A 17,173-nucleotide genomic window follows, 5' to 3' on the forward strand; every position below is an offset into this window, starting at 1 on the left:
GCTGCTATGGGAAAGCACGCCTTGGTTTAAGAACGCTTTGGTTTAAGAACGGACTTCCGGAACGGATTAAGTTTGTAAACCAAGGTACCACTGTATGTGGAATGCACATACTGGGTTGAAGAATGAACATTCCCATCTTTGACAAAAGACAATTAAATGTAAGCTAATATTTCTAATGGATCTTCTTGCCATACATTGAAAGCTGTCCCCAGCTCTGTATTTTGGATCAGAATAGAAGTAATGGTTTGCTTTTGAAGAAGAAGAAGAAGAAGAAGAAGAAGAAGAAGAAGAAGAGTTTGGATTTGATATCCCGCCTTTCACTCCCTTTAAGGAGTCTCAAAGCGGCTAACATTCGCCTTTCCCTTCCTCCCCCACAACAAACACTCTGTGAGGTGAGTGGGGCTGAGAGACTTCAAAGAAGTGTGACTGGCCCAAGGTCACCCAGCAGCTGCATGTGGAGGAGCGGAGACGCGAACCCGGTTCACCAGATTACGAGACTACCGCTCTTAACCACTACACCACACTGGCTCTGCCACTTTTGCTAGTAAAACCGAGTTAGACTTTAAAGCTGAATACACAAAAGCCACAGAAGGGAAACTAAGCCAAAATCAGTACTCTGTTAGTCCCAATAGTGACCACAACACGTTGTTGTTGTTGTTGTTGTTGTTGTTGTTGTTGTTGTTGTTGTTGTTGTTGTTGTTTTGTAATAAATGCTACAACATTTTCCAATCATGGTGGTTAGTTTAGCAGTTAACATAAACACTGACAGGGTTACCTGCCCTTCTTTCAGGTCCAAATACAAGAGAAATTGAAGGAGCTGGGAGATCTGGCAGGTGAAAAAGAGACCCCATTGTAGCAACACATGACGACACAGAGAAAATTTGAGAATACTCCACAGCAAAGGTGAACGAAGTCACAGATGGACTTTGGCGCTAAGAGACTGTGGGTGATCTTGCTGCTATCATTCCAGGTTCTGTTGCTCGTGTGGCAGTGGCGTAGCTCTGCACTCGGATTTTCTTGGCCTAATATTATCTGTAGTCCACTAGAATGCTTAGAGCAGGCATAGGCAAACTCGGCCCTCCAGATGTTTTGGGACTACAATTCCCATCATCCCTGACCACAGGTCCTGTTAGCTAGGGATGATGGGAGTTGTAGTCCCAAAACATCTGGAGGGCCGAGTTTGCCTATGCCTGGTTTAGAGTAATGCTGAACGTAATACACTGGAGGCGCCCCCTCTTTATATCTACTTACAGTACTTAAGGACCTTCAGGCATTTTGCAAACACTGACCGACTCAGGTCACTTCCAGGTGACCTGTTTATTGAGAAGCCACTCTGGTTTATTTACAGGCAAGGCCGGCACAGCCATTAGGTTGGGTGAGGCCACGGCCTCCGGTGGAGGAAGCCCTCAAGGCGGTGCCCCCGTGGACATCTTGCCGCCTCCACATCTGGCAGAGAAGCGGCACTGACACCACCACGAATTTCAGGCGAGATCTCACTGAAATCACCCGATTTCATGAGACCTCACTCGAAACCGGTGCCAATGTCTGTGCAGCTTCTCTGGTGGTGGCAGTGGGGTGGGTAACACAGGCAGCAAGGGAGGGAAGCACCTTGTTCGCAGGGATGTTGTAAGATGTCACATCAAACAAGTATCACCACATAATTTTTGGTACATTTTCCTCTCCCGTTCTTTACTACAAGAAGTCACATTTTGGGGGAGGGAGCAGGAGGGCCAAATCCACTTTGACTGTGCAACCTGAATTTGCCAGTATGCAACTGAATCCCACCCACAATATAGTGGCAACCTGGAAGTGGCCAGAATTTCAAACTGTTTCCCTATAGGAAAGCATAATTCTGCTTCGTAACAATTCACGAAAAGCTTAAACACAGTGTCAAGGTGTGAATCTATTAACAGGGATGGGGGGGGGGGAATCTCAGGTGCCAAAAGCAGCCCTCAAGACCTACTATAGGTGACCCTCAAGACTCTCCCCCGGCCACACTCTTCATTGGCTAGCCTACTAGTCAAAGTTTACATTCGTTGATCCTCTCACTGTCAACTATGGTTCCACCCACCACTGCCATGTGGCCTCCAGAAGGTTGCCCAGAATGTGGCCCTCTGCCTGAAAAAATGCTCCCCACCCTGATATATATCAAACCCTTAGGCCCTCTACCTCGTATCATAAATTCTTCAGATAATTTTTTTGCATTTGCAGAGTCTGCAAATCAAAATGACAAAAGCAACCTTGCCTAGAATGCTTGTTCGGTGTGACAGTGTCTCTCTGTTTTACATTGACAATACAGTGGTACCTCGGGTTACATACGCTTCAGGTTACAGACTCCGCTAACCCAGAAATAGTACCTTGGGTTAAGAACTTTGCTTCAGGATGAGAACAGAAATCGTGCTGCAGCGGCGCAGCAGCAGCGGGAGGCCCCATTAACTAAAGTGGTGCTTCAGGTTAAGAACAGTTTCAGGTTAAGCACGGACCTCTGGAACGAATTAAGCACTTAACCCGAGGTACCACTGTATTGACTAGTAATAGTACCACATCTCAGGCTAAAACTAATGTTTCTTGAGGTTTCTTAACTTGAAGCGTGAACACCCTTTGCCAAAGTTGTGCTTCAGGTTAAGAACAGTTTCAGGTTAAGCACGGACCTCTGGAACGAATTAAGTACTTAACCCGATGTACCACTGTATTGACTAGTAATAGCACCACATCTCAGGCAAAACTAATGTTTCTTGAGGTTTCTTAACTTGAAGCGTGAACACCCTTTGCCAAAGTTGTGCTTCAGGTTAAGAACAGTTTCAGGTTAAGCACGGACCTCTGGAACGAATTAAGTACTTAACCCGAGGTACCACTGTATTGACTAGTAATAACACCACATCTCAGGCTAAAACTAATGTTTCCTGAGGTTTCCTAACTTGAAGCGTGAACACCCTTTGCCAAAGTTGTACTTCAGGTTAAGAACAGTTTCAGGTTAAGCACGGACCTCCAGAACGAATTAAGTACTTAACCCGAGGTACCACTGTATTGACTAGTAATAGCACCACATCTCAGGCTAAAACCAATGTTTCCTGAGGTTTCTTAACTTGAAGCGTGAACACCCTTTGCCAAAGGGACAAAGTGGCCATATTAAGAGGAGACTCTCCTTTATGCCAACAGGTGACCATTTCAATGGACCACAGTTGTATCATATTTAATTGAAATAATTGTAAGAAGTCGTTACTAATAAATACGTGCAATAAGCGAAGTTTAATAAAATAATTCAGTTGTATCAATTATTTAATACTCCAGTATTATTAGACAAGAGTTCATATGATCGATTCCAGTTTCTGAAAGAACCAAATGTTTCTCAGTTGGATTTGTGTACCATTTGGGCTACATTCTGTAAAATATCTCTTTATAATTTCTGAGCCCAGTACACTCATTGTACGTGTTTTTAACCCTAAAGCCGAATTTTGCTGCCAGTTATCCAAAAGGACAAGTAAGTTGAAGTCTGAATGAGACTCTGGGATGTTTGTAAACAGCCATCACTTCCCTCAAAGAATCTTGTGAAGAGTAGTTTCTGAAGGGTACTGATAATTGTTAGAAGACTTCTGTTCACCTCACAGAGCTACAATTCCATGTGTGGTTTAACAATAAAACCCTCTACCCAGGTAATTTTTGGAGTTGTAGCACTGTGAGGGGAATGGGAGCCTCCTCTCAGCGCCCTTAACAAACTGAATTTCCCAGGATTCTTTTGGGGGAAGCCATGACTGATTATAAAGAGGTTAATCCTGCTTGAAATAGTGAGGTGGTGCCAAGATTGCACAATTCCAGATTTCTATATTCTTCCTCTGTTTATTAGTCACAAGAGGTCTGTACATAAAAAGTTAAAGAATTAAGAGCATTCTGCCCTGAGCGTTATATCTCAGGCACTGATTGCCACTGGCTAGGAACATAGACTTGTGATGTTAACACAACCACTGTATCCTTCGTTATCCCACTGGTTACCTTGGAAGCTGCCATCACAGCAGCTGTGGCTGCAACATTTAGCCCCCGCTTCCCAAAATGCACCAGGGCATCATAGCTTCGATCTTTTGCTTGGACTAGGCAGTCATCTATTTCCTATCATGGAAGACAAAAAATATATATAAATAAAATAAAAACACAATCGAAAGGGATTTCGCCTCCAGGCTCCTCCAAAGTACTTTTGCATTCATTCTCTGTCCTCAGACACCTTCAGAGACAATTCTGAGTCAAACCACTTGCAAGAAGGGCTGCCATGCTTGTTTATTCATGTGTCTCCCCAGGTACTATGTAAAGTGTTGAGGGATTTTTATATTCAAAAGGGTGTGCAGGTGAGGGGAGCTGAAGCTAACTTCTTTTCTCCCTCTCTGCTGTTGAAGCAACAGAGTGTGGGAAAGGTAAGATGAGAAAGAATTCAGCTCTCCCCATTCATGTTTTCCATATATTGTAAGCATTAGAACCGACACACTTTAAATGCGGTTTTAAAAAAACAAGAATCAAAAGTTTGCCAATAATCTGACCATGAGGGAGAGCCTGGGGCCTGTATAGGTAAAGGTAAAGGGACCCCTGACCATTAGGTCCAGTTGTGACCGACTCTGGGGTTGTGGCGCTCATCTCACTTTACTGGCCAAAGGAGCTGGCGTACAGCTTCCGGGTTATGTGGCCAGCATGACTAAGCCGCTTCTGGCCAACCAGAGCAGCGCACGGAAACGCCGTTTACCTTCCCGCCGGAGTGGTACCTATCTATCTACTTGCACTTTGACGTGCTTTCGAACTGCTAGGTTGGCAGGAGCAGGGACTGAACAACGGGAGCTCACTCCGTTGCGGGGATTCAAACCCCCGACCTTCTGATCGGCAAGCCCTGGGCTCTGCGGTTTAGACCACAGCGCCACCCACGTCCCTTGTGGCCTGTATAGATACAGGTAAATAAGAAGGCTACCTCTAGGGCTTTGCCTTCTCCCAAGCCTGGCTGAGGCCCAGTTTGAGAAGGAGCAATCTTATAGCCTATCTTGAGGAAGAGGTTTTGGCACCTGCCCTGGAGGCGAAGCTGATACTCACATCTACCAAGCTGTTTGATTATTTATAAATAAATAAAAAATTAAGGGCCCAGAGCAGTTTACATAAAAGAATAAAGCCAAACCAAACACCTTCAGGTGACAAAAACTATGACTAAACCATCAAAATAAACAAAAGCAGAATTGAAAATCTCCAATCATATTGAAAGCCACAAGGAATGATTGTTTTTACCGCCTGCCTTGCATGTCACAAAGGATGGAGCTAGTTGCACCTCCTTTGGGAGGGAAGTCCATAGCCAGGGCAAAGCCACTGTCAGATTCCCACCAAATGAACCTCTTTTGGTGGTGGAACATATAACAAGACCTTAAAAGAGAATTTCAGTCTATGGGCTGGTTCATAGGAAATGAGCTGGTCTTTGAGCTATCCTAGCCTTAAGCTCTGTACAGCTTTACCGGTTGGCTGTGATATATCGAAACTAATTAATGATATACAAGGATCTGAAATATGTTATTACTGTTATTATGATTGTAATTATGTTATTTTATGTGGTTTTAAATTCTATTAAATGGCTGCCATAGAGAAATTTTGAATGGTGGCCTGTACATTTATTAAACCAATAAAACGATCTGTGGATACTTTATTTTTATTAGAAACCAAGCTACCAGACCACCTGAAAGTGTTTAAGTCTAATAGCTCCAGGTACATTTGACCATCATTTCCTCATCTCAGTAGGGACAATTTGTTCAGTAATGATGTTTATAGTAATTTGTGAGAAATGAGTAGTTTTGGATTCAGCAGCTCTGAGCTTTGCAAAGAAACACAAACCAGATAAAAAAAACTGGCTGAGGTGAAAGAACTACCGTATTTTTCGCTCTATAAGACGCACCAGACCACAAGACGCACCTAGTTTTTGGAGGAGGAAAACAAGAAAAAAAATATTCTGAATCTCAGAAGCCAGAACAGCAAGAGGGATCGCTACGCAGTGAAAGCGGCAATCCCTCTTGCTGTTCTGGCTTCTGGGATAGCTGCGCAGCCTGCATTCGCTCCATAAGACGCACACACATTTCCCCTTACTTTTTAGGAGGGAAAAAGTGAGTCTTATAGAGCAAAAAATACGGTATCTTATCAAGAGAGAATAGCAGAACATTTAAATAATACATGAAAATGACATATGCCCTAGACATATCTACTCAGAAACAAGCCCAACTGGGCTTACTCCAAGATAGGTATGAATGGAATTGCAGCCTAAATTGTTCTTCTAAAATAATCACTACCCCCAACTACAGTAGTGAGAAACAGTTGCAATTACCTTTTCTTTCGAGGACAGTGTGGGGTGCACAAATTTCCTATACAGGAGGCTGGAGCCCTTTGTGTAAGGAGACAACAGCCAAGCTACAAAAGCTATTTTGAGTTCGTAATAAAATGGAAACCTGCAGGAAAAGAAAAGAGCAGAAATTTGTACATTTAGGCCTCCTCCAACATTTAAGAATCAACACTCTTGACAATCAGAGTATAATCCAGGATGAAAATCTAGCACATCAGATATAGAGATATAGATATACAAAATAATAATAATAAATTTTATTTATACCCCGCCCTCCCCAGCCAAGACTGGGCTCAGGGCAGCTAACAACCAATAATAAAACAAGTTGATTGAAATACAACTTAAAAACAAGATTAAAATGCAACATTAAAACATTAAAATGCAGCCTCATCACAGGAGGAGAAAGGAAAAAAGGAAAAAGGGCGGGAGGGAGTCAAATTAATTTTAAGCCAGAAAAAAGTCAGGGAAGTCCCCAAATAGGAGTTCCATCCCAGAAGGAGAAAGGAAAAAGGAAAGAGGGGGAGGGGATCAAGTTGATTCCAAGCCAAAGGCCAGGCGGAAGAAATCTGTCTTACAGGCCCTGCAGAAAGAAATCAGATCCCGCAAGGCCCTGTTCTCATGAGACAGAGCGTTCCACCAGGACGGAGCCAGTGTTGAAAAGGCCCTGGTTCTGGTTGAGGCTAATCTGACTTCCTTAGGGCCCGGGACCTCTAGGGTGTTGCTATTTATGGACCTTAAGGTTCTCCGTGGGGCATACCGGGAGAGGCGGTCCCGTAGGTACGAGGGTCCCAGGCCGTGAAGGGCTTTAAAGGTCAAAAATAGAAGTATATTACATTGGTTTTGAAATATGGTAGCATTACTTTAAAAACAATAATCTTGGAGTGCCAAGTTACATTTTGGTGCAACCATCCTTCCACTTAAGAGAGAGAGAGAGAGAGAGCCAGGAACTAGAGGAGGATATATTGCCAGTGAGTTTCTTGGATAGCTGCATTGACACTTGTTGAAAAAGTGCTGACCTGTTCCTTTTCAACGGCAGCATTACAGTTCTTGTTTTATGTGGCCAATTGCTGATGGGACCAAATGCATTTATAGCAGGGGTAGCTAACCCATGAACTGTGCTCCACCAAGGCATCCCCCACCCCTAAATCTGTCCTTTTAAAATCTGAATTTAGTGACGGATACCCAAAAAGGATTTAAAATAGTGTAAAACAGCTTATAAGAAAGCCTTTCAGAAGGCAGCTTTGAGAACTATGGTTTCCATGTTGCCTATTATTATGTTTTGGCTGCACCCATTTTCACGCTTCAGCCATGCCCACGTGGTTGATGGAGGGTTGTCCACTGGTCAATGTGGCCTCTGCCTGAAGAAAGGTTGGTCATGCCTGTTTTAGAAGTTTCTCCCCTTCTCCCTCCCCTTTGCTGATATCTTTAACTCTGTTGGACAAATCAAGAATCCCTTAAAGGTAAAGGGTAAAGGGACCCCTGACCATTAGGTCCAGTCGTGGCCGACTCTGGGGTTACGGCATTCATCTCGCTTTATTGGCTGAGGGAGCCGGTGTACAGCTTCCAGGTCATGTGGCCAGCATGACTAAGCCGCTTCTGGTGAACCAGAGCAGCGCACGGAAACACCGTTTACCTTCCCGCCGGAGCGGTACCTATTTATCTACTTGCACTTTGACGTGCTTTCAAACTGCTAGGTTGGCAGGAGCAGGGACTGAGCAACGGGAGCTTACCCCGTTGCGGGGATTCGAACCGCCGACCTTCTGATCGGCAAGTCCTAGGCTCTGTGGTTTAACCGACGGCGCCACCCGCTTCCCGACAAGAATCCCTTAATTGATCTCAAAAGTTCAGTCATCTCTTCATATTGTTCTCCATCCCCACTCAAATAACAACGAAACAAGGTTCCTCACAGCACCATTTCTCTCTTTCTTCTTCTAAGCAATTCAGGCCTTCTTGGCTGATGATGCAACTGCAGAGTCTCATAACACATCTAAATTATAGCTCTCTCCTCTGCGAGTGCAAGACTGACTTTGCAGACCCGCCATACATTTTTTATTTTATTTCTAAAAGGTCTAGGAAGCCAACAAATCATTTCCATACATCCTAATGTACAGCCAAAGCACCTCAGCACAAAAACAAATATATCAGATTCTGCAGGGCTGTTATAGTCTTCCTCTAGGCCAGGGGTGGGTAACATGTGGCCCTGCAGCTGATGTCGGACTCCTACCAACCCCAGCCAGCATGGCCAATGGTTACAGTCGGGTTGATGGATATTATAATCCAGCAGCATCTGGGAGGCCTTCAGCTCATGCTTGAAAGAGAAGGCAAACAGGAAGCTCCAGTTTGTTCAGCTTGCAGTGGTTTGACGGACTGTTTCCACCACCACACCAATAAACTCAAACGTCTATTGCAACAGGGAAATGGGTGGGAGAACAAACTAACTCAATAGGTACAGGCAAACAAGGAATGGAAAACAGGGCACGCAGACAAAAAGCACAATGTATTTATCCTTGTTTGTGCCTTTTCTCCCTCCTCTCTGCTTCCTTCTTCAAGAGCCCTATCCTAATAATAATAATAATTTATTACAGTGGTACCTCGGGTTACATATGCTTCAGGTTACATACGCTTCATGTTACAGACTCCGCCAACCCAGAAATAGTGCTTCAGGTTAAGAACTTTGCTTCAGGATAAGAACAGAAATCGGGCTCCGGTGGCACGGCAGCAGCAGGAGGCCCCATTAGCTAAAGTGGTGCTTCAGGTTAAGAACAGTTTCAGGTTAAGAACGGACCTCCGGAACGGATTAAGTACTTAACCTGAGGTACCACTGTATTTGTACCCCACCCATCTGGCTGGGTTTCCCCAGCCACTCTGGGCAGCTTCCAACAAAGATTAAAAATACATTAAAATGTCACACATTAAAAACTTCCCTGAATCTTTCCTTCTACCAGCTCAACCTGGGAAGGTAGCCCATCTAGGAGAAGAAAAGCTCTGGCCCTAAACCTCAGCTGCCTTGCAGGATATCTTTGGCAGAAGAGAAGGCTAGGGAGTGAACCCTTCAGAAATCCAGAGTGGAGTCCCTAAGATGGTTCGATAGCGCCTTATATTCCTCCCTCCGACAACTCCTGCAGCCAAACGAGTGCCAGCAACCTGCCTGCTCTCCACTTCAGATTCTTCATGTTCTCTTCCCACTTTCCTCCCCCCCAAGCACCTCCTCTTCCACCACAGCCTGCCATGACTTTCCCAAGGCCAATTAATACTATAAGCTTGGGGCAGGAAAAGTCAAGGGTCGCTCTCCATGGCCTGTTTCCTTGACGCTTTTAGCACATATTCATGCAAACAAGCACACACACACAAGTTAAGTGTACTGCAGCTATGTCAGAAGGGGAACTCTGATCACCACATGGGCCTGGTTTGAATAGTTTCTAAGGCCCAGCCAACTTTTTCTTCCTTCTGGCTCTGTTCCAACTTCCCTTGTCACTGCCAGCCCACCCACCTGGGAGGTCAATGGATCAAGAAGAACGAAGGGTGGCTGTGAAGAGAGCACCCTGACTGGTTACTGATTCTGGCCACAAGTGGGATGCAATAAGGTGGTGGGCATCTCCTTCCCAGTAGCTGGGCTTGGGCTGGTTCGGCTATTTCTCCCCACAAGAGTTCTTTGTTCTACTACAATCATCACTGAAGGATGGTAAGATGCAACAGTGGACCATTCTTGGGCAACGCTAGTGAGCTTGCTGATGGCAGAGAGGGGATTCTCCCTTCTGTGTGCACTCTGCATCCTCTCTGTTCCATTCTCATTTATTCTTATCATAGATACAGTTTTTCTCCCTGAAACTAGATTCAGCCTCAGACAAATGTTATGCTCTCCCACATATGACTACACTAAGAGTGGGGCACTTTTCCTGCTTTGCCCTTTTTTAAAACTAATACTCCACAACCCACTTTGCTGGGTGCTCTCCAGTACCAGTAAAGGTATAGGGACCCCTGACCATTAGGTCCAGTCGTGACCGACTCTGGGGTTGGGGGGCTCATCTCGCTTTCTTGGCCAAGGGAGCCGGCGTACAGCTTCCGGGTCATGTGGTCAGCATGACTAAGCCGCTTCTGGCAAACCAGAGCAGCGCACAGAAACGCCGTTTACCTTCCCGCTGGAGTGGTACCTATTTATCTACTTGCACTTTGACGTGCTTTAGAACTGCTAGGTTTGCAGGAGCAGGGAACGAGCAATGGAAGCTCACCCCGTTGCAGGGATTCGAACCGCCAACCTTCTGATTGCCAAGTCCTAGGCTCTGTGGTTTAACCCACTCAGAGCCAAATGTGGCAGCAGGATTCACAGCTTCCCATTCACTGCAGCAGACCCATCACATTAAACTCTTTGCAGCCATTTCCCTGCACAGCATTTCCCATCCAATTTATAACACGCACCCCAAACCCCTCATGTACCACACTAATGTGGCATTTCTGACAGAGGAAGTGTCCAGCTTCTAAAGATAAGCATCTGATGCACCTGGTGCTATTGAGCAACGTCTAGTATTATTTTGCACTTTTGCTCCTTTCAAAAACATTTGTTTTTCCCTGCTTTTGTTTTTTTGGGGAGGGAGGGAAGGAAGCATCTGGGCGGGATACTAACCAGCAAAGAAAAATGTCCGTGAATGTCTCTGCTGTTGTGAAGAGTGCAAATATGATCCAATACATCATCCATTTTACCTAGGAATAAAGCACAAGAATGATTATAAGCAAATGTTCGTTTAGCACTTCCTAACAATTGTGGGTATTGCTTCTTTCTCCCAGGCCTCATTCCCTCAGGGCCAGGGCCAGTCCTACCATTGGGCCAAGTCATGTTGGTTTACCTCAGGCGGCAAATTTTGAGGGACCAGTATTATTGTTTTTATTACTATATACTCTGTAAGCATGAGGCACAGGTGCCTTCAGATTTTCTGCCTTGGGCACCAAAATGTCTACTCTTAGGAATAAATGAAAAGGAGTGATTTGAACAAGGGTCATTTGACACAAGAAACTATGGTCACATCCACAGCACACATTTAGAGCATTCTCGTACCCCTAACAGACATGAAGAATCTTAGGAATCCAGCTAAGTATTATGTAAGGACGACCCATTGAAATTTATGGAACTCGCTTTCATGTTCATTGATTTCAGTGGGTCTACTTGTGAGCAACACTTAGGTGAATACCACACTGTAGTTTAAGGGTGCTGAGAATTGTACCTCCATGAGGGCCCTTAACTTCAGCTCCCAGAATCCTTTGGGCGAAGCTATGACTGTTACAGTGGTATAACAGTGCTTTAATTATATGATATGAATGTGTCCTAAGACCCAAGAAACTGATAGGAAATGAAATAGATGAAATAGAGGCTCTGAACTTTTTTTCAAATTGCACTGAATTACATTTAGATTTATAAATCATATTTCAACGTTCTTGTGGAGGAGAGGTCAAACTCACACCATTCACCAAATTTCAATCTAGGTTACTTGTGCAAACCAATGCTTCATTTTGTAATGCATTATTAAGCTTAATAGTTAGTTCACACTGTTTAAAAATTAAGAACTTGAGTTTTCATTATTAGCCTAGAACTGTTTTTAGAAAGTATCTAAAAACTGTATGCAGTGCCTATATAACAAATACATCAGTTCAAGTGAGTCACTAAAGTGCAGGCATTCCTGGCCATTCTTGTGATTCAAGAGTTGTACAAGAGTCTTGAATTATCTTTAGATTTATTCCTAAGTGATGGAATGGGAAGAGAGCACTAGGAGCTATCTCCAGTTACAAATGTGGGCCTAACAGAACACAGTTTATACCTCCAAGAAGGAGTAAACTGTAGGCAACTCATCTCCAAAAGAAGTGTTCACAGAGTAAGGCTCCTGGCCACAGCATTTGTTGGTGCCACAAGCGATCACGTCTGCAATTCTGAATATTCTCTGTGCACTCTTATGCTGAAATGGATATGATAATCCTAATTAACCCCAAACCTCTCCAATGACAGCTATGCAAAAGTTACAAGGATAAGTCCTTATATTACATAACACCTGCTATTTATATACCTCCATATTGCACGATATTTCTATGATCCCCTCTCTTGTAAACTACTGAGAATATTTAGCTATTCATTCATTTCAGCTTAGCTACTTAGTCGTATTTACAAGGCAAGGCTAGATTGAGGCTATCACAATTTCAGTGAATTCCCATATCTGTTTTGTATCACTGCACCCAGTATTCGCGAACTTTTTTTACTGTACCCCAAAACCTGGTTACAGTACTACAAAATTAGCTACTGAATGCCTAATTCCTGCTAGCTGAAGGTTAGAGTTGGGTATACCAGCCCAAATGTATGCTAAGAGGTGCAGTTAAGTTCACTGTAGTTGGGAAGGGCCATGGTAATAATATTTTTTTAACATTAACAGGCAATAACTGTTCATGAACTCTGTATCGAAGGTTCTTGTTTTTTAACTAATGACAAAATGGATGCCCACATTGTGTTCAGCACTGGTGTTAACATCCAATACACCTCTATAAATTACCTAAACCACCATGATGACCCTATTTAAATTGAATTTGGGAATACAGAATTTAACCATTTAAGTAGGGAGTTGAAGGCATACAAGAAAGATGTACGTCATGCAGGCTTCCCACTACTTTTTGTTTTTTAATGGGATTTTATGCAAGAGCTACGCAAAAGCATCATTCAATGGGACTTTATACCTAGCATATGTGTTTTTAAATAGTCTCCAGGTTAGCTATAGAAATTGCTTTTACAAAAATTTCTTCTTTTCTCAGGTGAGGCAAAATGGTGGAAGATGTACGCTGATTATTTAGCACCAAATATACATATAGGGAAATCAAATCTGAAACTCTGAAGCATGTTAAGTTCTTCATTGTGCCTAAAGAGCCAGGTAAAATCCACTGGGAGGCATTTTGTGAACAGAAACCTAGGTTTACCTTGATAATCCCAGAAGTGATACTTACATATTCTTTAATATCCTTTGATTTTACAGCTTTGTATGAGTAATATGCAGGATAAAGAGTGCCAAACACAAGCCTGGAAGAGGGGGAAAAGAGCAAAGATCATTTTCTGCCACTGGGAAATGTATATTTTTGAGAAGTAATGGCCATTTCAGGGACATTTTCTCTGAAATATTTTACTCTTAATTCCTGCCTCAGTTTAACTCCTTTCAGTGAGAACAAAACTACATGCGTGTAGAATCCAGATTAAATTAAATTAAATACTCTCCTCAGAGTATTGAAGAACAATGTCAATCAACATTTGATTATCTCCTTCTACTGGTCAACAATAGAAAGTGTCCTTTCATACTGCATCACAGTGTGGTACGCTGGTTTGACATTATCTGATAGGAAGTGCCTACAGAGGGTGGTGAATACAGCACAAGATATTATGGGCTGTCCCGTGAATCTGCTGGATGAAATAGCGGAAGAACGTTGCCTGAGGAGAGTGAGGAAAATTCTCAGGGATGATTCACACCCGGGCCGGCATTTTCTTGATCTCCTGCCCTCAGGCAGAAGATACAGAAGCATGATTAGTCGCACCAACAGGGTAAAGAACAGCTTCTATCCGTGTGCTGTTAGGCTGCTGAATGAAAAGATAACAACAGGGCAACTGACTTTCGGGTTTGGGGGGTGTGCGTCAGTAAACGAGGGGGATTAAGAATAAGAGAGCTGAGTGGGGGGTGCTCGTGTAATCTCACTGTATACAAGTTGTACAAGTGACAATAAAGTATTTCCTTTCATTTCATTCATCTTTTAAAAGTACACCCCACTCTTCCTCCCAAGTGTCCAGTGCAGCAAATGAGTGTGAAAAGGATAAAATCATCTTAAAAACAATTCAGATGCAGATGCAAACTGGGAAAGATCTTGGCTGAAATGACTTGTGGAAAGATTCAGCAGGTGCCAAAAACCCCCCAGAGATGGCTCCTGTTCAATTTTTCAAGGGCAGGGAATTCCAAAGACCAGGTGCTACTATACTAAAGGCTTGGTGCCTACATTATGCAGAATGGACCTCCAGAGAAAGATGGCATCTGCAGGAGGCCCTCACGATATATATGGGGTGAGATGATCTATTGGGTATCCTGGTCCCAAATTGTACAGGACATCATACACCAAAATCAACACAGTGAACTTAGCATGGTAGCTAATTGACAGCCAGTTCAATTATATCGACTGCGGGGTAATGTGTGGACAGTATCCTGCCCCAGTGAGCACCACTGCATTTCACACCAGCTACAGCTTTCAGACCCTCCACAAGGGCAGCCCCATATAGAGTACATTGCAGTAATCCAGACTGTAGGCTTCCAGTGAATGGACGACAGCGGTAAGGTTACCCTGGTCCAGAACTGCTGCCGTCGTCTTACTAGCTGAAATGGATAGAAGATATTCCTGGCCACTGAGGTCACCTGGGCCTTCAGGAGCATCCTCAGATCTTTCCGGGACAGTGCAACCCCATGCAAATAAGTAATCGGCTCAGTAACCATCCACCCACAGTGCTTCTGTCTTGTCGGGATACTGGTCCTCACCCAGTTCTCTGTTGAGTCCAAGCACTGGCTCAGGCTTTGCATAGCCTCACCTGATTCAAATGTTGCAGAGAAGTAGAGCTGGGGGTCATCAGCATACTGGTGACACCTTGCTTGACTTCTCTCCCAATGACCACTCCCAATGGCTTCATATAGATGTTAAATAGCACTGGAGACAAAGCTACCCTACAGCACAACTACCAGGAGGCTGAAAGACCATCACCTAATGCTATTCTCTGAAGCTAATCCTGGATATAGCATCAGAACCACTGTAGAACAGTGTGTCCAATACCCATCCCACTACGTTGGCTCAGAAGGATACCATGGTATCAAAAGCCACTGAGAGATCAAGTAAGGATAACACACAAAGCTGCACTTACCAGGAGAAGAACACTACTATACCAAGCTGTCCTGGCAAGCTGCCAACACTCCTTTTCTACACATATATATTAGATGTACAGATGTTCTGCTTGACCCTGTTCATCTTGGTTTCTGAAGGCTTACCAAGGCAATCAGTCAAATTCTAACTTGACTTTCATTAATGCATTGCACCAGGAAGACCAGCTGTTCTTCAAGGAGGAGTCATAATCCCATTAAAGAAGGCATTCTCACATCCCCATGGTATTAGGGAATTATAGGCCAGCTTTTAAGTAATCATTCCCGGCCAAGTTGCTGAAGCCTGACGTGGCAAATCAGCTCCAAGTGCTTTCAGCTGAAAGTGATTGTCTAGATTCATTTCCGTCTGGCTTCTGGCCAGGATTCACAACCGAATCTGCTTGATCAGTCTGGTAGAGTACCTGTAATGGCAGGGATGGTCTCCTGGATCTCTATCTATCTCTATCTCTATGGCTTTCAGTATTGGGTCAGCATACTGATGACACACAGTTATATTTCTTCTTTCTCTTTGTGTCGGGTAAGGCAGCGTCACTCTGAATGACTGCTTGAGGTCACCAACAGACTGTGTAAATTTAAGCTTAGTCCAGGAAAATGGAGACACTAATAGAGGCTGAGTAGTCACAGCTCTGGCTATAAGGCACATGCCTTTTCTTAATGGGGTCAAACTCCACACCAAGACACTGGCTCTGTGCCAACTAATGAGTGCTCTAAAATCTGACTGCTTTCAGCAATCCAGTTGATGGCCATGATCAAGAGTATTTGTTTTTCAGTATCTGCTGTTCTACTGATAGTTTATTACTGAAGAACACTTAAGAACAGAACATGTAACAAAGTAAGTGCATTAGAACTGGGCAGTAAGTGCAATAAAACAGCATCCCAATGCCCAAATATGACCAAACTCCGGTAAATAAAGCAGAAAGCCATATATTATCCTGGAACTTACCATTCCAGGATATTTAAGATGTTCTTGTTGATGCCTCCCTCAGAGGTTTATATTAATGAAGTTCTTTTTAACGTGAGGCAAGCAAAAAAAAACTGTGCATAAATTTAATTCATGAAATCTATGAAAAATTCTAAAATTTTGACTTTAGAAAAACTATGGCCATGGGTTGCCCAATCCTACAGTTCAGTAATGCTGGCTAGAGTGCTTTAGGATTTGATGTAAGTACCCTTACTAGTGTCTTAGCAGAAGCATATCATCAGGCATACATTAGTGCAACGCTATCCCAGATTATTCCCATTTCCAGTCCACACTGTGATCAACTCCTGCCTGGGAACCAATGTCCCCACTGTGGAAGGATGTGTGGGTCCAGAATTGGCCTCCACAGTCACTTACGGACTCACTGTTAAAACCTTGTTTATGGAAGACAATCTTACTTAGTGATCACCAAAGAAGAAGAAGCAGCTACTAAAAAGCCATGCTGGATGTCTTACAGGGGAGGAGCAAGCTTATGCTAAATTCTAAACTCCCTCAGATCTTGCTCTTGACACCATGTCAGTGTAATGTTCACCAATAAAAGGGCTGAATACGTGAAAATGAAAATGATCCCACTGAATTTGACAGCAAGCTAAAAACAACAAGGTAAAAGGTAAAGGACCCCTGGGCGGTAAAGTCCAGTCAAAGGCGACTATGGGGTTGCGGCGCTCATCTCGCTTTCAGGCCAAGGGAGCCAGCATTTGTCCACAGACAGCTTTCCGGGTCATGTGGCCAGCATAACTAAACTGTTTCTGGTGCAACAGAACACCATGACAGAAACCAGAGCGCACGGAAACACTGTTTACCTTCCTGTTACAGCAGTACCTATTTATCTACTTGCACTGGTGTGCTTTCGAACTGCTAGTCTGGCAGGAGCTGGGACAGAGCAACGGGAGCTCACTCCATTGCGGGGATTCAAACCGC

The 17,173-nt window shown here is 43.8% G+C and overlaps 1 protein-coding gene across 3 annotated transcripts in view; it reads right to left on the reverse strand.

Moving 5' to 3' along the window:
* Positions 1 to 17,173, reverse strand: part of REEP1 (receptor accessory protein 1) — a 73,178-nt gene that overhangs the window by 25,422 nt on the left and 30,583 nt on the right. For 2 of the 3 annotated variants that reach the window (XM_080977031.1, XM_080977030.1), the window contains exons 2-6: positions 13,319 to 13,391; positions 10,968 to 11,044; positions 6,332 to 6,452; positions 3,991 to 4,104; positions 776 to 826 (exon numbers count right to left, since the gene is read on the reverse strand). In XM_080977031.1, coding sequence (XP_080833157.1) covers positions 776 to 826; positions 3,991 to 4,104; positions 6,332 to 6,452; positions 10,968 to 11,044; positions 13,319 to 13,391 — 436 coding nt within the window. The remainder of the gene's footprint in view (positions 1 to 775; positions 827 to 3,990; positions 4,105 to 6,331; positions 6,453 to 10,967; positions 11,045 to 13,318; positions 13,392 to 17,173) is intronic. The other variant, XM_080977032.1, reaches the window with a different exon arrangement.

This window comes from Podarcis pityusensis (assembly GCF_964106645.2).
Source record: "Podarcis pityusensis genome assembly, chromosome: 13".
NCBI lineage: Eukaryota > Metazoa > Chordata > Lepidosauria > Squamata > Lacertidae > Podarcis > Podarcis pityusensis.